The sequence below is a fragment of the Phalacrocorax carbo genome, chromosome 7 (genome assembly GCF_963921805.1).
Source record: "Phalacrocorax carbo chromosome 7, bPhaCar2.1, whole genome shotgun sequence".
Lineage (NCBI taxonomy): Eukaryota > Metazoa > Chordata > Aves > Suliformes > Phalacrocoracidae > Phalacrocorax > Phalacrocorax carbo.
This window is the reverse complement of record NC_087519.1, coordinates 13,859,886-13,886,774: the sequence shown is the minus strand read 5'-3', so window position 1 is coordinate 13,886,774 and position 26,889 is coordinate 13,859,886. Positions and strand designations below refer to the sequence as shown.

At 39.9% G+C, this 26,889-nt stretch overlaps 1 protein-coding gene across 1 annotated transcript in view; it reads right to left on the bottom strand.

Annotated features, from left to right (window-relative positions):
* TNFAIP8L3 (TNF alpha induced protein 8 like 3) overlaps positions 1 to 13,604 on the bottom strand; it is a 48,501-nt gene extending 34,897 nt beyond the window's left edge. The window contains exon 1 of the mRNA XM_064456403.1: positions 13,364 to 13,604. Within this exon, the coding sequence (XP_064312473.1) occupies positions 13,364 to 13,586 (223 nt within the window). The 5' untranslated portion in view covers positions 13,587 to 13,604. The remainder of the gene's footprint in view (positions 1 to 13,363) is intronic.
* Between the last annotated feature and the right edge of the window lie 13,285 nt (positions 13,605 to 26,889).

The following is a 26,889-nucleotide window of genomic DNA, read 5'->3' as shown; positions in this document are numbered from 1 at the left end:
TGTGGTTACAATAAACTAGTTCTCAAACTGCAGCCTTTTATGAAAGACTTCTGAAAAGACCATACTGAATGCATACGTATTTTTCATATTCAAAATGACGTGTTAACTGCAGAGGTACAGCTTCTTTCTCAGGGAATAAAATTTCTCTCATACCTTTAAAAGCACCTGCAGTGACCATGCACTGCATTGGTATTAGTATTTATTAGCTTTTAATAAAACATCTTGGGGTTCTTACTGCACAACCTTGCAGTGAAAGACAGTCCTGACCTAAAAATGAAGGTAAACAGACAAAGCAGACCAGCGCTGGGAGGAGAAACAGACACAACTGAAATACTTGCTCAAGGCTGTGATTAAGACCCTGCTGTCAGTCCAGTCCTTTATCCATCAGATTTTGAAACGATATCATATGAGAGGTTGCACAAAGAAATTAGACCGATATCTTTACCATGTCCTTAAATTTCAAATCCTATTTGCTTTCAAATTCAGGAAGATGTTCTTAACAGAAGTCTGAAGTGGCAAAATTCTGTTTTAGAAGATATACAGATACCTCTTACAATGTGTTAAATTGGTGGACAAACCATTAATATGGAAGTCCAGGCTTAATATGAATACAGTATTACTAGTACACACACTTACTGGGATGTTACATGAAGAAAGGATCCTGCCATTTTTTTAATGATGGAAAAACTGGAGAGAAATAAAAAAGGGGGAACCTTACTTGGGTATTTTCTTTCCATCTTTTTCCAAATGAGCATGTAGAAACATGGTAAAGCTTCTTTAAGTACTGCCATTTTCTGTTACTCTGCATGTGTCTATCCCTGTATATTCTTAGAACAGCTCTGAATGACATAAACCCCAAATCAGTATTCCGTCTGTTGAAATCTGACACATCTGGACATATCCTAGGAGTATCCTCCCTATACCCTTTCATTGTAGCCATCTAACATTTCCTCTGTGATGTCTGCTCTACATGGTTAGCTGTGCTATTGCAGACTTGGTCACCCTGCTTTCACTGGTTCAGGTAATACTGTCCTGAGATCAATTTTTATTTGCTATTTCACTGTAAATTGTTTGCTTTAGGCAAGGTAGCCTCTGTTTCCCCCTTACCATTGTGAAAGGTGTGCATGTATATATGAGCCCAAGTGAAAGTCACTTTAAGTACCAATTTATGTGTGTCTGCATATATATAATGTTGGTGGTGTGGTTTTTTTTTGTGGGGGTTTGTTTTGGGTTTCTTGGAGGATCTGCTAAAAACAAAACAAAAAAAACCCAACATGAAAACCTACTCCAACTCCTGGCACAATCTAGGTGGGCTGCCCTCAAGGCCTGAGAGAGTTGCAAAAAGTCAAGATGCAGATTTCTTCCAGCGTAGCAGCAGCATTGTGTGCAGTTCTCCCTAGGGAGGCAACTTCCCAGCCATGGTGCTCCCCAGGGGCCTCTATGAGGAGGCCAAGACTGATTTATCCCCAATAACACCCGGCAATTTTGATGGCGCAAAAATGCCCCATAACATTCTCTCCTTTCCCAGAGCTGTTACTCTACACTGTACTTCGCAAGAGTTGCAAAGCCCATGCCTTCCATGACTTATTCAGGTCCTGACACTTGTTAAAAAAATATTTAAAACTTAGCTTTAAAGCCTTGCCCACTCATGTGTGTGAACCTCCCATCCTCAGCAACATGGCATAGGCATTACTAGAGTGAAAAATGTGAACCAACATTCTGCAGAACGCTGTTCTTTTTACTTACTAAGGTATTTCTGATGTTCTGTGTGTTCTTATAAGGCAGTTTCCTTCACATAGGCTCTCTAGGGATGATGTCAAAAAAACCTACTGAAGCCTATGACTTGAAAGTATTTAGCTTTTCTTCTATATATAGCATTTCCTTAATTAAGGAAAATGACTCTTGTCCACTTTGCTTATGTATAAAAAAAGCTTAGTTATATTCAGTCCTATGCTGTTTATACAAAAAATGTTTTCAGCCCCAAAAAAGTTAAGCTAAGGCAAGTTTCAAACCAAATAAATTCAAGTAGGTAGCTGTAAAACTTTCAGTAACAGAATTGCTGTGAGACTTTCATGAGCTTTATGATGTCACTTGTATTTTTATTACTTTGTCATAGTAAAGAATCCCCATTGCTTTATAAGCAAGCTAAGTACTTGTTTAAAGTCTTATTTTCAATCTCATTAATAACATATGATCTGTAGAGCAGACAGAATTTGTATTTTAGTCATTGATGAAGCAACTAAGCATAGGCATCAACTGTCCCTAAATTATAATCCCTATTAAGAAGCATAAGTACTGCTTTAATGTCTCTGAGTGAGGAAAGAAACTAAGTATTCTCGAATCAGTTGTTTAACATCATGTCACACATGCTATCTGAATTGCCATCAAATGTGGCTACAAGGAAGAAGGAACTCTACAAATATAGAAAAGCTGTTTCAGTAATGAGTATATAATCAAAAAACCTCTGTCTGTGGTTGCCTGCATTTGTTATTCGGTATGTCTAGTCACACTTCATTTCAGTGCATAGCCAGAGGTATTTCACATGCACCTTTCTTCCTCCTTGCCATTGACTGCAGTAACTTCAAGGAAATTAAATTCTGTTCAATGAAACATGGAAAATGTTAAATAATAGTTACCCCTACCATCAACCTAAATTTTCTTCCTACACATTACTTCTCTGTCTTAATGCTGCTCTGCTGTTCTAAAAGGCAAATAGAGAGCTCAGCAGTGCAAGAGCAACTGTTATCTTCTGTACGTGGGTGGGCAAGCATGGACATAGCTCTTGGGAGCTGCACAGGAATCTTGCCTGCAAAAATCATGTCATGTGAGCATGTCGCTCCTGCTGTGCTGCACCATGCAAATGGAGAAGGGCTGTACTGGGGAGAGCTTTTCCACCTTGTCCTTGTCTGTCTCCCTATCCGCTGGGTGGGACCATGTGTCGTCTTAGGTTCTGGCAGATCACATGCAAGATATTGCTGACTGAGGGCAAATGAGGTGGGTCTGGCATTTAGGGTTACAATCCAGAGAGATGCCGTGGTGGAAAATGGAGACCTGTTTCTAGCCATCCTGGTGATGGAAGATAAAAGCTAAGTGTCAGGGTGGCTGCTGGCCCTGCAAAGGGCAGACTTGCCTCTGACTTAATTCAGCTTAGCTAGGTCAGTGGTGGAGTGAAAAGGTGGATGCAAGGCACTGTGGTGGCGTTCTGGTGAACCTGCACCATCTTGGCAATTCCCCTGCTTCAAGTCCTTTCCCTGAAGCCCCGACTAGGTATGTTTCTGTGCTCCTCTCATCCTTGTCTTATTGGCAGAACATTGGGAGAAGCATTCTTGTCCTAAGTGAAGAAGAGTTTAGTTTCTAGAAGCATCTCTCGCCTTCACTGCCTCTTCGCAGCTGTCAAAAGCTTCTGCTTGCTTTCTACAGGCAACCTCTGTGAATTCTCTTGCAATATCTTTTAATTTAAAATTATTAAACTTTTATGAAAATATATTGGTAAACTTGGGTGGGGGAGATCTGCATGCCATGGTTCATCACAATACTCTGCAAAAGGGCTAGGCTCTGTTTTCCTTTATTCAGTGTAATTAAGCTATGTCTCTAGAAATCAGTGTCCTCCTCTGACCTCATTTGATCAGTGACAATCATAGGCTGCTGTATCTGGAGAGAAATGCAATTCCTCCCCTGGATCTGTTATTCAAGCTCAATGATTTGATCTTACAGGAGTGAGGATATACTGTTTCTCCAAGTAGGTGTTTGTTCTGGAATGCACTCTGGAAACAACAGGGAGGCTCTTGCTATCTGTAGAGATGCAATTGTGTTCTCACTGTCTGGCAAATATTGCATCTACCTGTTTCAGTATTACAAAATCAAATTAACTTCCCTGTTCTCAACATGCTTTACTAATCAAGATAACACCAATCTCATTTGCAAGCCTGCTGTCTGTATTGTTTGTTTGCCAGAGGAGGCAGGTTAGTTCCTCTGGCAAGGAAAATCTGTTTTTAATACCTCTAATTACAATGACAGGACAAGATCTTACTCCCATCAGTTTTCTCTTTCATGAAATATAACCTGACAGCATTTATTCCCTTTCATAGTGGCAGAAATCATAAACCCAAGAATATTTGAGAATAAATGAGTTAAGGAAGAAGAATCAGATCAATACTGGAAGAATTGAGGCTTGCAAAAGAATAGCATATTGGTCAAGGCACAGGGGAAATGAGATCAGTTATATGCTAGAAAGATGTGGTTATCTGGAGGAGGGACACAAATTACTAGTGTAAAAGGTGAGGATGGGTGGAAAGACAAAGAATTGAGAAAGATTCTAGAGGTTAGAAGATGAAGAATTTAACCAAAATCTTGGTATCTGCATTCCTGCAAGGGACTTAGCCTCTCTGGTAGCATGTGGCAGTCAAAGGGAGGGTACAAAGGGGCTTTTGACCTTCCTTGCCTTCAGCATGCCACAATATGCTGCGTGTCATGCCAGGCCTTCTTATTTTTTGCCTTTTTTTTTTTAAGCATGAGTCATTTCTACATGTCCTCCCAGGGTCCAGTTCCACTCACTGTTCTTGATGTAATCAAAAATCAATTTTTACTGGCACAAACTGTTGCATATAACAACATAACGTTGAAAGTGACTACTTTTTCTCTTCATAACTATGCTTTTAAACACCTAGCACTGAGTAAAATCAGCACAACTTCCTCTGAACTTGAAGTGAATTTAACCAGTTGGTATCAAAGAACTCTATTTCAGTTGGGAAATCACCCTCAAAACTACAGGAGATACTGTGGTATGGAGGATAAAGTGATACCAGCTGATTAACAACTAAGTATTGAACTACTCTAAGCCCTCAGGCATCTGATTTAATCCAAACTTTAAAGTTAATTCATGGAATTATGGAGAACACTGGTATTCATCTGCCCTTAAGATGATTTGTTCTTGGCTTTCTACCAATTCTTTACAATTTCTGTAAGGGGAAGTGCTTTATGGAGTGATGCCAGTTGCTGTTTTGGATTAATATACTGGTCTGGGGTTTTTTTGGTATGGGTTTTTTCTGTTTGTTTTGTTGTAGTGTTTGTGTTTTCTGGTTATAGGGGTTTTTTTTGGGGGGTGGGGTGGAGTGCAGGCAAGGATGAAATGTCAGCTGTATCTGCCCCAAGGATACAAAGTGTTATGTCATTCCTTCTTGCAGCATGATATTTGATACTAACCTTTAAGAACTTATACGGAAACAGACTCTTAAAAACAAATACAGGTAAGAGAGAAGCCAGAGAGACCTCATAGCTGAAGTCAGGCTAGATTTATACAGTAGAAGCTATTTTCTGGGAGAGATGAGTTTTAATCCCTGAACAAAACCTTCCTCTTTTAGTTATATAGAACCTTGTACATTTAAAGGGCCCCAGTTAGTCCATGTTGGTAAGAATGGGGCATACTGGCACTCTACAAAGTTTGTGGAAATAGTCTTTACATATACTTAAGCTTGAACTTTTTATTCCATTCCTAAATCTGTAATCCAAGTCAACATTTTTCTTCACTGATGCTTCATCGTTTTCTAAGAAATCGGCTGCTGTGCATTGTAACGACTGTACTGATTATTTCTGCATCTACTACTACACTTTTTTCCTAACAGTGGAGATTTTTAATGAAATAATGTATCAAAATAGCAAGGCACCAACTATAACTTGCTTTGAAGTGAACAACAAGGGTGCTCTTCATACCTTTAACCTACTTCCCTCCAACTTCTGGGAGAGAAGGGGAAACAATATACAGATAAACAAAGTTAAAATTAAATACAAGTAAACAAAAACCACAGACATTCACCTGGCATAATACTATATTGCACAGCTGTTTTGTTGAAAAAATAATCCAAGAGATTGTTATCTTAATTTTAAAAACCCCAAACCTCACTTTGAAAAGTCAAAGAAAGTTGTATTTGTTTGATCTGTGTCTGTCAGTGATTTGACCATGTAAACTATGTGCTCTAAAAGTAAACCGAAAACTACTTGGAAAGGAAACAGTAACACAATAATAGTGTTAATATATTTCTTCAAAGAGAAAGAGGGAAAATCTAGCTTTTTCCTGTCAAACTGCTTGGATAAACAAAGTTAATGCCAGAAAAGAAATGCTCGTTGGTGGTAGCGAGGTTTTCTGCTAACTTTTACTATTTGTGTTTCATATTAAACTAGCACCAGTAAGAAGACCAAATGGAATGTCTTCATGGTAAAGTATGTTTCATATCATGGATGGAAATAATCTTCCTGCTTTAATTTCTGTTTTTACATCAACAGATGTTAGCCAAAACCTATATGTGTACAGAGAAACTGGTCACACTGTTCCTCTGTAGGAAGGCTAGATAGAACCAACTGATAATACTTGACTTAAAACAGAATCTCTACCAAGGAGGGATTAGTGGCCACTGGAAAGGACAGCAAAGTGACTTTTGCTCCTTCTCAGCCTTTTTCATTAAAGATAGCTGCCTTAAAGAGAAAAAAAAAAAAATAATCACTGGATACTAGCCAGTGCCTGAGCTCAGCTTGGCTTCTCAAGAAGTTTGAGGCTTAGGTATAAGGTCATAATTATCACAAGTCAGTCTCAGCTTCCTGTGAGTCTCCTGCAGCTAGACTTGTCAGCCTATAGGGTGCCCTCCATAATCTAACTGGCAGAGAGATTTCTGTAGACAAACAGCAAATAAAACTCTCTTAACTGGTCAGAGCTCTAAACCCAGGTCTTGGCCCAAGGCAGCTGCCCTGAGAGAGATCCACAAGTGGTCCAGCAGCCTGGACAGCAGTGAGCAGTGCACCAGAAGTTACAGCAACAGTGAAGAACCTCTGCACCCTTCTCTGACCACAGGGTGTATGTCAGTAAATAAACTGGGACAGAACCTGTTGTACATGCATTGTACTGCCATCTGGATGCAAGCTGAGTTCTTTCCCACGCTCCAAATGTTGTCTAATTCATACTGGCCACTGCTATACTCTGTCTCATGCCAGGACATTTTGTGGGAGGCTATCTGGCATGGGCTGAAATGGTGCCAGGAAGTATATTAATAGATAAGCGGTTTAGAGGATTGTGTACCACTGCTTGGGCCCACAGCCAGGTCCTGCTTAGTTTACTAGAAAAGCTAGTACTCTTAGAAAGTCACAGGATTCTTCTCCTTTCCTGGGACCTGGGAAGGCCTGTCACTCCAAGGCTGATGCTGTGGGTAAAATGCAACTACAAAAGGCTTCTCAGGTGGGCTAGGTCTCCAGAACTTTGCGATCTATCTGGCCTACTGTTTTCCTTTTTACCTGGGATTTATAGCTGCTTTGTTCCATTGCCAACAAAATCAGGTGACCTACTATTCCTCCCATGACTACTTAGTTTTTGGTGTAGATGAGAAGAAAGGATCAAAGACTTATGTTTTCAAATGGGAAGTGTGAGGTCTTTGAGGACATGCATTCATTGCCTTGTACAGGTTATCCACCTTTGCCAAAACATCACATCAAATGGAACCCATTCCCATCCCAAGCCTTTGGCAAGGCAGACAGGAAGGGTCAATGACCGCTGTGTGGCAGGATATTGCTTTATGTTCCTATCTATGAACTTCACCTGGCATCATAAATTCCTGCACCAAGGCTTATCCATATCCACATTTTAGAAAAAGCAGAGGCTTTCTGTTCACTGACTGCTAGCAGCATCATAATTTCAGGTGGGAACAGCTCAGTTTGGGGCTATGGACAGCCCCTTACAACCATCATTCACATAAGTGTAAAATCAACTTCCCTACCTGTGAAACAGGCTCTCTCTGACCTGGCAAAGTTGTGGCTGGCCTCTGCCTGATATTTGTGTGTCTGGGTGGCACTAGCATATACTGTCCTGAAAGTGAGTAGTTCTGATGAAGAATATAAAATATTTATGCACTAAGATAACTTAACACAACATCCTTCATGTGCCTGCTATCCCTTGGGAATCAGATTCTGCTCTACCCATGATGACAAGTCCTTCTGAGGCTGCATTTTCATATGCCATCTTTTCAAAAGTAGGAAGAAACTATCAAAGCCACTAAAAGTTGTTACCTCATATACTCTCAGCTATTGCTGCTTAAGTCTCATCCACAGATGTTGCTATTGCACAAGCAGGTGATTTGAGCTTCAGTCTAGTGCTTCACAAAGTCCATATTTGCACTCGATTTTAAAAAACAGAAGCCTGTACAAGTTGATCTGGTTAACTAAACTGTCTATTCTGCTCATCCAAGTTGTCGATTTCATTTTACAAAACTAGAATAATTTATGGTCTTTATCATCACAGCATGATTAATTTTTTTTGCCTTTCAAAGTTCTACCTTTTTTTTCCAGTTGGACAAGGCTCCCAACCTGACAGTCACTGGGCTAAGGAGGGGTCCGTATGTAAATCAGCAGCCCAGGTGTTTCCTGGAGGGGAACAGTGAAGAGATCAAAAAAAATTTCACCCAATGAGGCTTCGGCTCATGGGCCTGCTCTAGGTGCTGCTCTAACAGACAGCTGCTGCCTGCTCATCCTGAAGTGCCTCTGCCCACTCTGCCTTGGCAAAGAGACTTGGACACATGCTTGCCTCAGCTTGCAGTGTTTGAGCATGGTTCCCATGATATGCAAGTTCATGTCTGTTGTCTGTCCACCTTTTTTCAACTAGCTTTGTTTTCCAACAGAAGGAAAGGGAGAGCCCTTTATTAGACAGGTGCTAGAAAGCACTTCAATACAGAAGCATCCAGTAGAGTCTGCACCTTCCACACAAAATAACTTTCTGGATTGTTTTTTTCCTAGCTTCCTTACCTAAAACACACTGTTACCTACCACTTCTGCTGGCTTGTCTAAAGCCCAGTAAATATTATTGTATATCTGACTTAGACCTTTTTATGTAGAGTCAAAACCAGGCTTTGTTAAATCAAAACCCACTTTGTTCAAACACACAAGTTTTCCTGAGGCAAAGTATACCTTTTGTCATGAAAAACATTGTCCAAATGACCAGTGTGATACTGCAAAAAGAGTTATAAAATGCTTAACTGCATTTTATATCATATAAGCATGTTACTGATGCCTCAAACTAAGTCCTAAATATCTTGAAGTACACTTTCTAATTCATTTTATATTTATGAGAATATATTAGCTCTAAAACAGTGATTAAAATATGTAACAGGCTTAAAAGATTAATATCCCAAAAGTATGGGCGGTTCATGTAGCATGATAAATAATTTATAGGAAAAAATTATTTGCTAAGCACTGCAAATCAAATAATATTACAGCTCCAGAAAAATTAGTCATGTCTGTTGGGGCTGTTTTACAACAGTAAATAATGTTTAAACATGTCGTTGTTTTTATTAAGTATATATTTATTGTCTGGGGTAGAGTTCAGATAACTTATCAAATAATTTAAAATGCATTAATATTTTTGTGCCAGGAGATGCAGGGTAAGATATTGGCCCTATTGAAGACAATAATATGACTCCCACTGCCTTTATGGATGCAAGCCTGGTGATAAGGTTGTCTTCATTTTATCTCTGGCATCATATGAAGTTGTAGGCTCCACAGTGTTAATGCTTCAAAAAAACAAAAAAAAGTCCTGTCACCAGTTTAGAGCTCTGCTTGGAGTGCAAGCTGCTCTCTTTCCTAGGCCAAATGTCTTTTGACTTCAGCTGGAGGAAAGCCAGAGGAGGGACCAACAACAGTTTACTTTCCAGGATATGTTAAACCTCATTAACCACCACCCCAAAAAATAATCTGTATTATTTCAAAGACCACACAGGCAAATTAGCCTCTAGTTATCATATGTTAATAGTGTAACATAATAGCTCCATTAAAATAAATGTAGAAATCTATGTAATGACTTAGTAGCTTGTAGAAAGGCTTAAATCAATATTGCATAAAAGCTATGTGGCCAAATACCTGCACGTTTCAGGCAGGGAACTGAAGACAAGGCACACCAAATGAAGGTCTGTCACCTTCTTTCTCTTACCTGCAGAATCTCCAAATCCACTGCAAAATCATTGCAGTTGGTGAAGACCTGGATTTTTGTGAAATGTTACTCTGAAAGATGGCACAGAGGACCATACTTTCATGTGGTAGGCTGCCTATGAAAGAGCTGGGAAAAAGTAGCCCATTGCTTTACTGACGAGTTCTTAAAAAAAAAACCACCTCTCAATAGGTAGACATTAAAAAATGAGAACAATGTTCTATTTTAAGCTTTTGAGAACTCAACAGGTAATCTTATTTATAGGACAAGAAAAGAAATGTGACTAGTTGCATGTACAGTGAAACTCAAACTTCACTGAGGGTAGTTCTAGTAAGCATGTAACTTTCTTTTGCATTACAATATGTAATTTTTTCAGAATCATGAGGATCTGATTAATGCTCTTAATAGGAGTCTGTCTCATAAGTAACTTTATGGAAAAAAACCAAAACTTTTTTACTATATAGAAAACTCAAATGTGAAGCAGTAATGGATGAATGTGAGGAGACTGGTGGAAGCCAAGGCCATGGAGGTGGATGTTCTTGTGTGCAGAGGTGTGGTGCTTTTTGTGATTTGTTTTTTTTTTTAAACTTTGTACTTTAAAAGTTTGTTTTTAAGCTGTTAACATCTTGCACTACTTGCATATAAGGGGCTTTTTTGTTTGCACCAAAGAAATATGAAGATGTTATTGTTACATGTTCAGAATAAATACAGAAAAAATGCTTCTGCCTCCTTGGAGACTCAGCTTTAACTGGGCTATTAAAGGAAATGAGGCTGCTGGAATCTCAGAGTAGGACTCCAGCTGGCCCTTGGAAGCCAAGTGTGTGTGGCAGATGATGGGGGCACAAGGTAGCCTCCTGGCCTGTGCACACCTGTGTGAGTCCCAGGAATGACAGGTGTGCTGGTCTGCTGGGACAGAGCAAAAAGCTGAATAAGGGTTTGTACTACTTGTGCAAATACTTAATTGGGATAAGTTTTAAACATATGTATTGCATGAGCATTGTGGAGCCCTGGTGATAAAGTAAACTATCAAGCTGGGCTTGAACAATCGGACAACCTAAGGGGGCAATGGCCACAAGGAGTTTTAATTGTAAACTGAAGTCATTGCTTTACAAACTTGGAAGTGCAAAGACTGGTAACGAAGAGAATAAGCTAAACATTCAAATTGGTGTCAGTTTCAGTACAAAATCCTAGCTGTCCTAAAGTCAATGGCCAAAATCAAACCATTACTAGGACTTAATTCCAAATGCTTCTCTGAAGCCCTCTGCTTGCCCTATAATCACGGGCAGAATGTCCCTGGTCACTAGGATGTGTTGGATATGGCATTTCTCTGAACAAGGTGGTGACTCAGTCCTACACTATAACCCCTCAGCTTCTGTGCCTGCAACAGTGACTGACAGCATGACTGCTGAACACCCACATACACTGCAGTATCTCTCTGTGCATATGGCATAGTACAGAAAAAAGACCAAATGAAACCTAGCAGAAATGTATCTTTCAGAATAGGATGGGAGATACAAACAGCAAGTAGTTCTTTAATGCAGAATAAAAATTATTGCAACTGGTTAAGACAAAACCACCAAGTTTTCAGTCTCTTCCAATTTTATTCTACTGCATAGGCATCTGCCATGTATGGTCAAAATACCAGATTTTTCTCTTAGTACAAAGAAGGAATAGAAAAGAGGAAAGGAGACTAATGAACATCAACTCTTGGCAGCTAGCAAGTGATGACATGAAAAGCACTTATGGCAATCTCTAAGCATAGTTACTTTTAATTTATTTAAAAGAAAATCCTATTCAGAACAGTTGTTGGCAGGAGCTATATTACATTATTTGGTCTATAAAGGTAATGTTTGTAACTTGTGCTTCACGCACTGCTTTGAATATTTGGATGAAAAAGTATAGCTGTTGGTAGTCTGTTAGTAAGTTCAGCCTAATGGAGCTTTAGGAATACAAGAAGCTCTATGACCTGTTGGTGGTCTTATTTCATTATCTAGATATCAAGTAAGAAAATACAAAGCAAGATATCAAGAGTAAATACCCCTAATATTCAAAACTTAATTGGATTTAAGACCGCTAGAAAATCCTGTTCTGCTCAGAGACTAGACAACACCTATTTGTCTCACGACTTCCTACTGTTGCTCATCACTGCTCTATTGATAGGATGGTTGAAATATTTCACAAAATATCTGGCATGTTTTTCCTGTAGTAGTTAAAATATTGTTTGGTGTTGAAACCTTTCTTTTTGGGGATGGGGGCAGGTGCCAGCTGTGATGAAGGACATGTCTAAACTGGACAGATTATGGTGAAAAGATTTTCTCAAAGATCTTGTAATGTAACGCAGTAACTGTTCTAGTGATCATAATAAATGAAAATAGAAAATTTCAGACAACATTCCAATTGCGCTTACTTATGTCAGATGCCAGTTAAACGGTTTCACGGAAGCTGCCTGTGACTTCCATCATGGGAAGCTGGAGGTCAAACGGGTCCCTTCTGCACCTAGCGTCAGTGATCACCCAGCGTCTGTCAGGTGCCAGCCGTGTGTGATACCACTGCAGCTCTGCTGAGGGCAGGGTAACACCACCGCTGGCCGAAGAAGAGTTGGAGACCAAGAGGTGTGCATGGGGAAAGAGGTGGCCTTGAGCTGGGAGCAGCTCTCTGTGGACTGGCACTGGGACGCACGCTGTGCTGGCAGAGCAAACCTACCTCTGTGTATGCTGGATTTCAGTTTATTGTCCCCATTTACTGTTTGTGCAGGACAGCCTTTGATTAGGGCACATCAGTGGTGGTTAGTTTGGCGTAGAACACAGGAATGTGGAGATTTGGAAATGGCAAGGGAGGTTTTTTTCCTCTTCTGTCTCATCTAAGAACTATGCTGGCTGCAGCAGTTAGACAGCAGCATTTTAATGTTTTTTTCGTGACAAGTTAGGACATGAAAACAAAAGCCTAGCGGCCCGAGGGCCCTGCGTGCCGACCTCTGAAGGGAGTCTCCCCATCTGCACAAGGCTGGCTGCTGTGGTCCCGGAGCGGCAGCGAAATAACCCTGACCAAATCCGAAAAACTTTGCCGCCTCTGGATGTAAAGCACAACGCCTCGCACTCGCCCACGCCGCGAATTTAGCCGGCCGTCACGCCGTGGTTGAACGCAACTCCGCGGGGCAGAGCGGGCCGGGCCCGGCGGGACCCTCCCGCTGCCGCGGGGCGCCTCTGCCCGAGCAGCCGCCGAGGGGCCGGTTACGGTCCCCGCTCCTGCCCGCAGCCGGCGCTGGCCCGGGGCGGCAGGGAGCCGCTGGCCAGCCGCGGGAGGGCGGCGAGCTCTCCTCAGCGCCCAGCCTCGCAGCCCTGCGCTGGGCTGCCTCGGGGGGAGGCAGGCCGCCCCCGCCCGCCGCGGGGCCAGGCGGCACCCCCTTACCTGCGGGTGAGACTAGCTCGCCTTCGCTGAGCTCCCCGGAGTCCGAGTCCATGCTGCAGGTACCAGCGGGGGAAGGGGCACCGAGGGGCGGCTCGGGGCGGGCGGCCCGCAGCAGGAGGGGCGCCGGGAGAGAGCGGCGAGCAGCGCTTGCTGCCTCCTCCTCCTCTCCCAGCCCGGGCGCCGGGTCCGCGCCGCCGCTTGCAGCCACCTCGCTTAGTGCCATTGGCTGCAAAGGAGGAGCGGGGACGGGCGGGCCCGAGGGGGCGGGGGCGCGGCGGCGGAGCGCTGCCGTCCCCCAGCCTGTTACACAAGGTCGCCTCGCAGCCGGCTCCACCGCCCTGGGAGTGCGCTGTTTGGTAAATGAAGGCTATGTTGGAAGATTGTTTTGAACTCTGAGTCTGAAGTCTTTATTGCTTGAGCTTTGCAGGCTTTGCCTGTGTCCTACAGGCTACAACAGTCCTGAGCTACCCCTTAATTCAGATGGCTGAGGACGCTTGTTCAGCTCTGAGGTTAGCTAGGTCTGTCTTTCCCTTTGCTTTTACCCCTGCCTCCTTTTTCTTGCTGTTACAGGCCAAAGATCACTTGACTTCCAGCCACAAAAATCCCAGGGAAGTAGTAGCAAGTGTACTTTTCTAACTGGGAACCAAATTTCATCTTAATACAGACCTCATAGATTTATCTCATCCATAGACATATCACATCCGAGAAGCCAGCCAGCACCTTGAACGCTTACCTGCAGATTACTGCAGTCTTCAGCCAGAGGTTTACACCTGTAGCTGTAGATCACAGGTATCTGTTTCTTTACTCTGTAACTCTTTTCCCCCAAAACCATGCAGATCCTCGTTGCTGGAGAAGGCAACGCCTGGACACTGCTTTGAAGCTGCATATATGAAGTTACCTATTGTCATTGGACTATGCCCAATACCCTTGACAAATGTGAAGACTTTCTCCGTTAGGCATATACTGTGACATTTAAAAAAAGACAACCCAAACCAAAAAGGGCTCTTTCTATAAACTCAGAGGGCGTTGTTGAATTCCCTTATCCTGTGCAATGCTGAGTGTAAGAACTAGAACTACAATAGTAAAAATGAAGCCAGAGCTTGCCTTATATTTTAGGGTGTATCCTAGCATGCTCCCCTGCCTTCAAATCCGGTTGAGCCTGAAAAGATAGAAGACCTCAAGCATTCTGGCTCTGGAATACATGCATTGATATGTCGAATTTAGATACACAAATCTTCAGCCTCTGGAGTGAAAAGTTATTTCTTAAGTAGTTTGGCACGTTGCTGTCATACCCAAGGCCTGTCGTGTTAAGGCACTTTTGGTTTTTTTTTCTGCGAAAACAAGCTCTGACTTTGGTTTGTAATTGCTTTCATTAAAGTTAAAATGGCATTCCAGATACTGCTGGTTATAACCCCATAAATTAGTATCATATAAGGAAAAGCATCTAAATTTAAGTGATTCTTGGATTCTATTGTGAGGCACTAATGCAAAATCTGAATGCAGAAATGGAAAATCTACAAGTGTGGTATAAACAATGTAGCAACAGGAAAATGCCAACATAATCCCAGATACCCCACCAAGACCAGAATCTGAGAGCTGGGAAGAATTTAGTCTCTCTCTGTCTCTTTTTTTAAAATTTGTTTTTGTTTGCTTTTTACCAGTGTAGATGCAACTTAAAAACCTCCCCAAAAAGAACATAACAGTTTAATAGAGTAAGTTTGTATCTGAGTGTAATTAATTCATTTTCTGGACTGTCTTTAATTGCTTGAAACTTGAATGGTGATTTTTAACCTGGACAAGTTCTGACTTTGTAATGGCAATCACTGAATTAGGTAAGCAAAAACCAAAATGTTTTTTGCAGGGACACGTGTACAGCAGAACTCTTCCTGATCCCTCAGCGGCAAAGGGGGATGCATGGTATAGTGTATTCTGGGTCATGTAATGAGCTGGTACAGTGCAGCTGTGTGTGCACTTCCAAGGTATTCTAGGCACTGGCCTCACCCTATTTTCTGTGTGGGCTTTTTTTTTTTTTTTTCCCTGAGTGAATAACTTATACTATAATTGCAATTAAATGTTAAACTCTGAATAGTCACGCTTCTCTGCCATGGACCGTAGTTCAGCTGGTAAAAGGACAGGTTATTTTTCATGAACCTCTGAAAGACGAAAGTCTTGGCATAGAATAGTTAAAATGAAAACCAAATCCCACTTATTTTAATTCTTGTCAGTTTTTTTTTTTATCCTTGTATAGCCACACTAATAAATACTAATGTGGAAATGGTATAACTTAATATGGTATTGCGTCAGACTTGTGTTGTACATTGGGCATTCTCATTACTATGCTGTAATTACTTTCTATTCCACAGTAAATGCTGTTTAAAGATTACTTTCCCTCTTTATTGCTGCTAACTGTAAAGCAGTTATTAAAGTTTTCAGCTGTAACAGAATGAGCATACTGTTTCATTTCAAAACATATGGTTAGAATTCATTTTTCTTTCCTTCTTAATGTTCTCTGCTCAGCAGAGTCCAGCACTTGGTTTAACATGTGACCTGGAAAATTCCATATGCTTAGAGCTCTGAACTTCATAGTTTCCACTCATTACAATACTGGTGCAAAGAAAAGCACAGAAGGTTTATTAACAGCATTGTATGTACTAGCTAGATGCATGTTAAATGAAACTCCATGGAGAAAGTTGATGTATCATGACTTATTTTTTGCATTTACTACATATCCATTGTTATAAGCTAAAGCTCTGTGACTGTAGTTCTGTGACTGTTTCCTTTCTTACTGGGGTAGCCCTCAAGACTGTTGGGATATATAGAAACTGGAACACTTTTTCTTAAGGCTTAGTTAATACATTTGCCTGCAAATGTCTACAAATGAGACTTACCAGGGGAGCTGGTAACACAGCTGATTGGAATTGCCCCATGTGTTGCATGTATTCCCAGTTACGTGATGCTGTCTGTAGTGGCTACACCACTGCAAGGCTCCTTCATTCACATTTCAGCTGCATCTGGTCTTAATCTTCATTCCACGTGGAACTTATCTGAAACCTTCCTCTGCCTACTCATTTTATCTCAGTGGTGGAGGTCTGACTGTGAGAGCTTTAGGGATTCATGTTTTTTCACTGTTTTATCTGAAAATCACACTTGTGTGTTCACAAAAATACAATTTTATTGTATCCTAAATACTTAAGTAGCCCAGCTACCATAGCATCTATGTCTAGTATATTTATCCTTACAGGACTATTGTGAAATAAGGATAGTACTATTTCTCTCTTTCAGAGAAGGGGAAATGAGGTACTGAGAAGCTGTGATTTAAAGTCAAGCATGGAGCATAGGCTTTCACCTGTATGACTTGAGCCGTACCTGAACTGTTAGGTTATCCATTTCTGCTAAATAAAAGATTGGTGAACTGGCTCTGTGCTTTGCTCCTCAAGCTTTCCTTCTTCAAACTGAGCCTTTAAAGCTATCCCAGCAAGCAGTCTCTCTTTTCTTTCCATTATTAAATCTAACAGAACCTCCTCTGCACTACCATCTTTGTGTTTGTCTTGCCCGTTTTTAGACTGTAAAGACACACGGGTAGGATTACATCTTCTTTTTGGTTCTAAATGTGAAAATGTAGGACTTTTTTTTTCCCCCACAAATAATTTCTTAACAATATTTAAATAAGGTCTACCTTAGGAGGTATTGCTTCTAATATTGTTGCCTAATTTTTTGCTTCACAGTTTATGATATATATTTAATATCCAAGTGCCATTGCTAATGAATTTATTAAACTGAGAAGCACCTCCCACAGGCTGATATACTCATGAAATGTACTTTAGCAGATTTTAGATTTTTTTTTTTTCCAATTTCTTCATGATGTCTGTTTATGTATATATATATTTAATGAAGAAAACTATCTGCACTGTTATTGGCAAAGCACAAATAACCAGTATCAAGGATCACCAGATTCTCTGTCAAAAGCTTTGTCATGCCAGGAACTTAGATTCTTACTGATGTCTGGCAGCTAGTCAGCATGCATATACATATATATGTTTTGTATTCGTTTTTAATAATTTTTAGTTGCAATAGTGCATTTATTGGTGGCCTGCAAATGCTCTTCATTTTTGATTTATAATTCAAATAATGAACAAGATGTCTGCATTACTTTAATTCTTACTCATGTGCTGGTAGATATTCAAAGATCTAGATTTTTGTAATATCTGATTTAGCAGTGCATGTACATCCTATGCTGGAAGGATAAATATAGAGAGGGCAGTATTTTCTGCCCCCCCCCCCCCTTTTTTTTTTTTAATAGTTTTTTTTAATAGTGCATCAGTTCTGAATACCTACCACAGTATGGGCATATTTTTATCCATTGGACTTGCGGAATTATGTTCTGCCTTTTGCCTGGTGTTGACTTTTCTTAAAGAAGAGTTGAAGCAGTCACAGCCTCATACTGGTGCTAATTGACGCTGTGGTGTTTTTTGAATATCAGATTTAATGCTAGAACTGAAATTTAGCTTCAATTGCCTCAATTGCTTGTAGGTACTCTTATAAAATTTTAATCCCAAACAAAATAAAGTAGAATAGAAAAGTATTGTACTCTTGTGCAACTTATAGTGTGCTGAACTGCATTACTCTTGGTAGGTTATCAGAAAGGATAATTTTCTCAGAAATTGGATTTTCACCTGCTTAGATAGGCCAGGACTGTGGGTTGACTAGCACAGGAAAAGTTTAATAACAGTAAGTAATTGGTCTGCTCCAAATTCTGACTGCTCATACTAAGAAAGGAGGAAGGATCAATAAGTATCTTTTCCCTTGAGTTGATGCAATACTGAGCAAGGGTAGCAACTTTTAAAGAAGGAGCAGTTAAATTGGGAGGCAAGGTTGCTAGCATCTATGCTTACAGACACAGGAAAACAGCACAGCCAGAGTAGTGCCCACTTTCTGTGTGGTTGGTTGGTTGGGTTTTCCCCCTCTAAATCAGTAACTTGTCCTGTTTCCTCTTACCTTATAGAAACAAGACTCCTGAAAGAACTGAATGGCATAAATGTTCATATTCATTTTTTGGCCACAAGGATGTTGTTACTTTTCTGTTCATTTAGAGTAGGATTTTGCTTGTAGAATAAGGTTTTCTATATTAAACTGTAATTTGAATTGCCTGGGCATTTCATGGCTTTGTACTACTTTAGTGATATAGTTTTTACTTTTTTAAAGATACCTTACCATTCTTTTGTGTGATGATGATTTGTCCTGTGCTTAGAAGGATGTGTATCTTGCAAGCTATGTATGCAATTTGCTGTAGATGGGCAAACTCTTGCACTCATAACCTTACATTCTAAGCAATTAAAGAAATAAATGCTGCCTTCCCAAATTGAAAATGCACCTGTTTTAATTCTGTTGGTGGAAAATTTCTTTTGGGGAAATTCTTTGTGGAAATTTTATTGGTGACCATGACCTTCACTTGTTTTTATGAGCAGGGAGGTAGGCATTATTATTTTAAAGACCTGATAAATTGGATATTTTTTTTTACTTGCAATTTTAAATTTCATTACATGTGGGATACTAATAATATTAAAGGATAAAACTGATGAGCCAAGACATGAACTTTGTTTCTGCTTTCTCTGTTCTGGGGTTGGGAAAATAAACTTTAAAGAATTTTTTCTTGAGAGAATCGCTGTAAAATACAGGCTAAAGCAGGGGTTTGTCTTTTGTTTTGTCCCAATTCTGGTGCTGTCTAGAGAAAGCTAGGGGACAGCTGCCTGTCAAAACCATTTTCCTGTCTGCCACTGCCTTTGAGAATTATTTTTAATTCTTTTGGTGGTCACTGAAGTTATTTTAAAATATGTCATATTCTTCACTTCCCATGTGTTGTTGAGTTATGCTCTTCATGACGAGGGTTGATTATCTGATGGCTACATGTAAGCCTTTGACCATGTCTAAGATGCAAGTAAAATACAGTTAAACAAAAAACAGATGCTGGTTGTTACTGAGCTGTGTTTCAGCAAGCTTTGAAACAGTTTTCTGCTTCTAGTCTGGAAGATGGGTCATTCTTGTTTTCATCCCTGATTTCAAATTATGTGTAGGAGGCGGATTCCACAACTTCACGATACTCTGAGCAAGCAGAGAAAATTTTGTTGCTAGGAAACTATGGAGGACCTATACTGTACTGTCTTTCCAGAATGTTTTACAGTTAGCATCAGTTATTTCATTAACTTTTCTAATCCTGTTCTTTATGCAAACATCCACATTTTTTCCTACAGTCACGATGTTTGTTACATGATTCTGAATGCTACAAAACACATTCTTTCTGTGGTTATTTCTTTACTGCTTTCTTCTGTTCTTCAACACATAAAAAACAACCCACCAAACATTTCAGATTATATTGTTTTGAAGGCTAATATTTATTCACATGATATTGTTGCGTAGACATCCTGAATTATTAAAATATGGTAGGTCATGCTTTCCCACAAAAGGCAAATACTGAGATCCTCAGAGTTGCAGATATTATGTAGAAACTTAATAGCATTTTTCAAATTGTATATTATCAGGAAAAGTCTGAAAGCATACAGTGTTTTGCAGCTGACTAGGTCTGGTTGCTCCTTTACACCAGATGCTGTGACTCCCATTTTAGAGCCATACAACGTATCTGCATGTTGGAAAGGTGGCTGAATCAAGCTGTGGATTTCAGTCCAGGTGTGGTGCACCTGTGACTGAAATAGTGACGCAACAGTTGAGATTAGTCTTGGTATAGAGCCTCTGCTAAAAAGTGTAGCACGCTTTGGACTAAAAGGAATCAAAATCTCTGAGAGACAATGATAGAAACAGAAACCAATTTTTTATGGAGCAATTCACTGACATGTACAGACCTCACTCAAATGGCAGAATGTTAATAGACTCATTTGTGGTTTCTGTAGAGCTTGATGTGATTTTTAGAACAGTATGGAAACATCATCTTCATCTGACAGTGCGTGGGCTGTCATGACCATTTCTAAAAGCATGGCAAAAGGCACTCTGCTTCCCACCTATCTATAAATAACTAAATATCATCAACCCAGACATAAAATTGCATTTTATGGGTAGTCTTAGGAACATGCAACCTAGGCAATTAGATTACATGTAGTCCTCCAACATTCCCAGTAAAGAGAATGAAATTACTTAGAAACTTGCTGTCCAGATCACTTTCAGGTGAATTATTTCTCTTGCACATGTTGAGGGACTCAGAGTACCCATAAATACAATATATGAATGATTTGGATTCAACTTGGAGAACACGAATTTATTTGTAGATCGGTAGATCTAGAGCCTTTACTTTTGTATGAGTAAATTTTTGGATTGTAGATCCTGGGTCCTCTTTGCAGCTAAGTTAGCTGGAAGGGCTTGAGAATATGTAAAGGCCCTTTTTAATACTGCTGGAATTTTGAAGGAAACAGAAAACATAAAAGGCATTGATAACTTTGCATAGTCCTTCAATGAGCTCTACAGACTGCTTGCCATTGGCAACTACTAAGGGAAACCTATTCCAGTGCAAGATGTGGCCTTCAAGCCAGAATTTTTCAAAACAAAGCCCCTCCTGCAATCTTGATGGCTGTGTGTCTTTAGGCAGAATCCTTTGTTCAGCTGGAAGCTGCTGTTTTTCCCAAAACAAAAAATTTATGGGAAAACTTAGATGAGACTCTTTCTAGGTCCATCTTTCCCTGCCCCACCCTTCAGGGAAGAACACTGTAGATAGCAACCATTTCACTGAGCATTAAAATTGGTGCAGTCATTCTCATTGTTCTGCAGGAGCGAGGAGGAAGATACTATCTGGTTGAGAAGAATTTACGGTTTGGGACTGGGGAAAAAGAGAACACAAGCAGGTTGCAGTCATAACCTACTTTATAGTACTTTCCTGCTGAATCTAGAGAAACACAGGTTCACAGTCCTTGTCTGTCTGATTGAAAATTAAGACTTGAACATATCTATTTATCTTGCATCATATGAAGTGTCTATGAATTGTTCTGATTCATTGCGTGTATATATAGTTATTCAAAGAGAATAGTTCTAGCAAGAGTGGTTCAAGCTGGGCTACAGATGTAAATCAGTTGTCTTCTTGATAAATAGTACCAAGACTATCTTCCTTTAACATTGCTGAGGTTAGCACTGTGGGACGTGTCTGCCTAGTGGTGTCTACTTCACAATTTCATGTAAATTCTACCTATTCCCAGCATATAAAGGGGAAGAGTAATGCTGAGAAGCAGAAAGAAATGTAGCAGGCAAAGCATACCAAAGGGCTAAGAGGGAAAAATGCTTATTAACACACTTGGTATTGTGTGATTTGCAATAAAAACACTTGGGTGCAGTGCTTTTTGTTAAAAGTGCTTAATGCCTTAGTGCTGGTATGCTGACGTAGAAATCCCTGTGGCTGGCAAGTCAAAGCGCAGACACGCTTCTGTCCTGGATGGTACAGATTTCAGAATTACAAGGAAAAATGTTGGAAGGTAGAAACAGGAGTATTGCATTAATGTGTCTTTGTTCTTAGCTTTGTTAAGAAACCAAGCTCAGGCTGTCTCTCTTTGCCTTTGCCTTTGCCTGATTAACTTTCAATACAACCAGCCAGTTTCAAAAAGTCACAAGAGGAAAGCATGCCTCAAAAATTATTCAGTTTCTACAGACTGTGAAAATTGGGTCTCCCTTCTTCACTCAGCAACAGAACTGGTGTCCCCGTTAAAGGAAAAACAGGGAAAACTCATCTGTTGTTTGTTTCACAGCAAGTGGTTGGACAGTTGTCATGCACTAACTCAGATTTAGTTAGTGTATCACACGCTGTCACTTTGTTGGTAGGTCTTTTGGAAAGTAAATTGTAACTTACTATGGTGTGGGGAAGAAAATAGGAGTGACTTAAGTACTGGAGGATCCACATCTACAGGAAGGAAGGTATGCTGATTTCTGTGCATGTTGTACTAGTGCAGAAAATCACTGTTGTGACTCACTATGATCCATCCCACTTTTTTATCCTGACACGGATGTAGTTGGTTGAAAAGAAAGTATACCAGAAGAAATCCATAGTGATGAAAATTGTAATGAGATAAAGTAGTAATATGCTTCAATCATTAAACTGGAGTGACAGGCAGGTTAAGAGAGTCCAACATGCAGACAATCTAAAAATTGTGGTGAGTGTGACTAAGTAAAATGATCTTTGAGATTATTGTTTTTGGTTGGGGTTTTTGGTTTGGGGGTATTTTTGTTTGTTTGTTTGGGTTTTGTTGTTGGTGGTGGTTTATATTAGAAAGTCAAGTTACAAAGTGGTACAAGACATCTGGGGCTCAGCAACTCTAGAAGGGCCTGTTGTCAGCTGGTATATGAAATTAATGATGTGAGGATTAGAGAAAGAAGGATGGTCAAATTTTTCAAGGCAACATAGTACTAATTCAGCTGAAGCTTGAACTAATGTAGATATCATAGAGGATGAAAATATTACATGAATAGGAATATTCTGTGGCAGATTTATCTGATGACAATTGATAGTATAATATATCAAGCCTTGCTGTGTGAGATTTATAAAGCCAAGCAGAAACAACTTGGGTTTTTGTTGAGAATTGTTTTTTGTACATCTTGTAAAAAATAGTTTTGTTCATAAACTGTAGTGAGAAATGATAAGGTTATTTCTTAAAGAAAAATGAGTTCTGAAAGTGTAGAAGATATTGAAAGACAAATATAAAGTCTGTGCTGTAATGTGGATTGAATATAAAAAAATTACACATTTTTATCAAACTGTAAAGCAAACCTTTAGAGCCTTTCAGCATACAGTGGATCATTATATGGGTGAAATCCTGGTATTTAAAGTCAATTGAAACTTTGAGAGTTCAGTAAGGGCTCCATTTCTTTTTGGAGGTATAAATGTGACACAAAGCAGGCAACTGAAGTCCTTTTCCTCACACTTCATGCACTATTTTGTGGGAGCACTGGGAGAGATGATCTCTTAGTTTTCACAAATCTGATCAGCTGAGATTGGATGGAATGGTCTGCTGGGTCACATTATCATGTCATCATCTAGGTCAGTGGTGGTGACGTGATAGGGAAGGTCTCAAAACAAGACTTGCTGGGAATTTGCTTGATATCAAGGCTCCTTCAAATATGGAACTTCATTGCAAAGCCATCAGTCTGGGAGAAACTCTGTACTCTCTTGCATTGGCCCCTTCTGTGCAGTTATCACCTGCATCTGGTTTACGGATACTGGAGTAGCAGGCAGATTGAGTTGCCTGCATGTGGAACTTACTGGACTACACTCCCAGTGCATTTTGCACAATGGTGTAGCTGGGAGGGCAGGACACTGAGTCAATCTCAACTCATCTGCGCATGTCCATGGCAGAACACATCCTAGGGAATGGTATATGGTTAAAACTCAATGAATTCTCACAGCTTCAGTAGGTGAGACTGCTCTTGGGAGGCAGGTGTGAGACTAGGACAAGTATTGTAAGACTAGTATTTGCTTATGAAAGTAGAAGAATAACATCAGCTGTGTTGACCACGTACTTGGACAGAGAAATCGTGACTGCTGAGTCTTTCTTGGGGTATCGTTGTCTTCTGATGTCTGTGTGGGATGGGCAAAGAAGAGAAATGTTTGTTTCTCTGCTGGTACAAGTGTTTATACAAGGGAAGTGAAGAGATCATGATTATTGTTTCTGCTACTTCAAGAAAAAGAAATCCTAATGTACATCCTGAAGGGAAGAAAAAAATACCCTGAATTTCAGGCTTTCATCACTGCTCGATGCCAAAGATGTAGAAGAGAGAGTGGGATTTCAGGACAGAGCCGCAGTGGGGAAACTTTACATTGATATGCTTGAAGTTGCAAACTGCTTTTGTTGCATGATGGACTCCCTTTACTCTTTCACTGCTTTATTTGTGAAAGATGTACAAAGAAAAGGACCTGGGAAAACCCAAGATTATACAATGCCTAATACAGCAGTGCTGCATTTAACTAGTGTAAAGTTTATGGCTGCCCATCAGTCTGAACAGGCTGCAATAGGAAAAGTACTTAGGATCATAGGATAATTCAGGTTCGAAGGCATCTCAGGAGGTTAACCAGTCAAACCTGCTCAAAGCAGAACTCTGCCAAAGGTTTGTCTTTGTTAAAGACAGAGGATATAACATTTGTCGGTGGGTCATGTTCTCTCTTGGTTTGTTATGCACCTGTAAAATAAACGAATGGTAATTAACAAGTTAGACCTGAAATTGTAGGCAGAGGATAATCAGATCCATGATCTGCAAGGTAGTTTAGAGTTAAAGATGACAACCCAGCCATTTCTGTAACAACTGTTTATACTAAGCATCTTGTCAGATTAAAATCACAACGTCTAGTGGATTTGAAAAGAATGCCAAGAAAAGATCCAGTCACAGGAGGGACTGAGCTTTTCCCATTTTCAGGCAAACAGGTGGAAGTTGGAGGCTCAGCACCTCACCGGAGCACCGCAACGGATTTAGACTCTGTTAGGGGACTGAGCGCTGATGTGAAGGACACTAGTATGGGGTAATTTAATCAGCAGCATGTGGAGCAAAACCTGAAGAGGACAGACAGCACTATGTGTTTCAGAGTGTAAGAATCCAAGCCCTCTTTCTCTGTGCATGGCTAAGAAGCCCTGTTCATTACTGAGAGCAAAAGTAAACCAACAGATTTCAGATAGTATCCATGGGTTGGTTATATAACAACACTTTCAGTTCTGTATCAACAGCTACAATGAGTAGCAAGCTGAGTCACTGCAGAGATTCATCATGGATATCACAAGCCCAAGGGCAGATCAAGTGCTGCAGCAGGTGTTACAATGAAAGAATTCGAAGAATGATTGAAAGCCATCACAAAGTCTACAAACTGAAATGCTGCAGGAGAACATCAGGGTACTGAAACAAGCATGCTATTTCATTAGATAAAGAAATGCAGTAAGGTTCCCACCACTCTGAAGGACAATGAACTGTGACTGTACCCCATAATTAAGAAAAAATCACACATAACACACCAATCCTATTAATGAGACCACATGTCCCTAAACAGGGTGTTTGGAGCTTTGTTAAAGTCAACCAGGTACCATGAAGTACTAACAGTGTACTGAGAATTTCAAGAGGATCTAAAATAGTTAGTAGCTGATGTCATTCTGGAGATCAAAATATTTTACCTGGGTAAAAATGGGCCTGGCTACTCATGTTTTTACTGAAGGACAGTATTCCTTATTCTAATGAGTTCTAAGAGTTTAAGAGCTCTAATGAGCAATGTTTAACACTGTGAAGGAGGCATGGAGCCTGTGGTCTTGCTGTCACCTCCTCATAGTATCATACAATAGAAATGAGGACTGATTCAAATATTCACAGTTGAGGCAATCAAATTTTGATGTGAACTACTGGAACTGTTAGGAGAGGTGATCATTAGTTAACTGATTATATAACTTTTAAAAAATTTTCCAAGTTAAGGATAGATTTAAGAAGTAGAAATGTATATATCCTTGTACTTCTTATATTTTATTTTCAATTAGCACTACAGAGCATACAGTATCATACTGAACACTAGCCAAACTACTTTGGGATAATAGTTTCGGTTTCAGAAATGGACTTTTGTTTAAAGTGAGTTGCTCTTGATGTTGAAAAATACTATATGAAAAAGCAACCTTACAAAGCATTGGACAAAGCCTATGTGGGTTAGATTTCAGCAGTCCATTTGTTGTATTCCTCTCACATGCTATGATAGAATGAATCCTGAAATACCTTTTGTAATGACTCATCTGATATTAAGATGTGTTAGTGTTCATAAACAATGCTGTTCATCTTCTGTGTCTATGTTCATGTCTAAGAGGTGTAGGTGGAAGCTGAAGTTTTAGTTGTGATGACTCAGCCTTTATTCACTGTTTCTCCTATTTCTGATTTATGAAGACATTCTTTTCTGTGCACTTAGGTGGAGTTCCAGGGTTCAGTGAGGATCGTAATATGTTTGTTTCCTGGAACAGTCCTGAGATTTTTGTCTCAGATACTTGACTGTTAAAAATTAAACCTCCTGTCACAGACAGTGATCTGGGGTTTTTGGCCCTCATTTCTTCACTCCTTTTCTTGGTAATTTGCTTAAGTTAGTGGGGAAGTTCTACCTACCCTGTGCTTTGTCAGATTTCACATGCTATTATTAAAGTGCTTTTGTAGGTAAAGTTTATTAAGAGAAATACGCCTTTTATGAATTTCATATTCTCAAAGTAAATATCCTCATTTTGTTATCTTGCCAGACTATTTGATAAGCCAGTGACCAATTAGAGTACAATACAGAATGTCTATGAAAAAATATAGGGAAAAGAACAAATAGTTTTGACAGTGATTTAGGTCTTGATTGATAAATAGTTGAAGTAGTCTATGCAACTTTCCAGTGTGTTTTTTTTTCGATATTAGGATTTGTACCATTATAAATTTTAGATTCTGTAATTTGTATAATCTATCAGCTGATAAAATCTCCTTGAATAAAGCATGAAAAAGGTGATTTGTCTTGTAACAGGACTAAGTTCAGACTGAGAGTTCCCACTTAAATTTTTTAT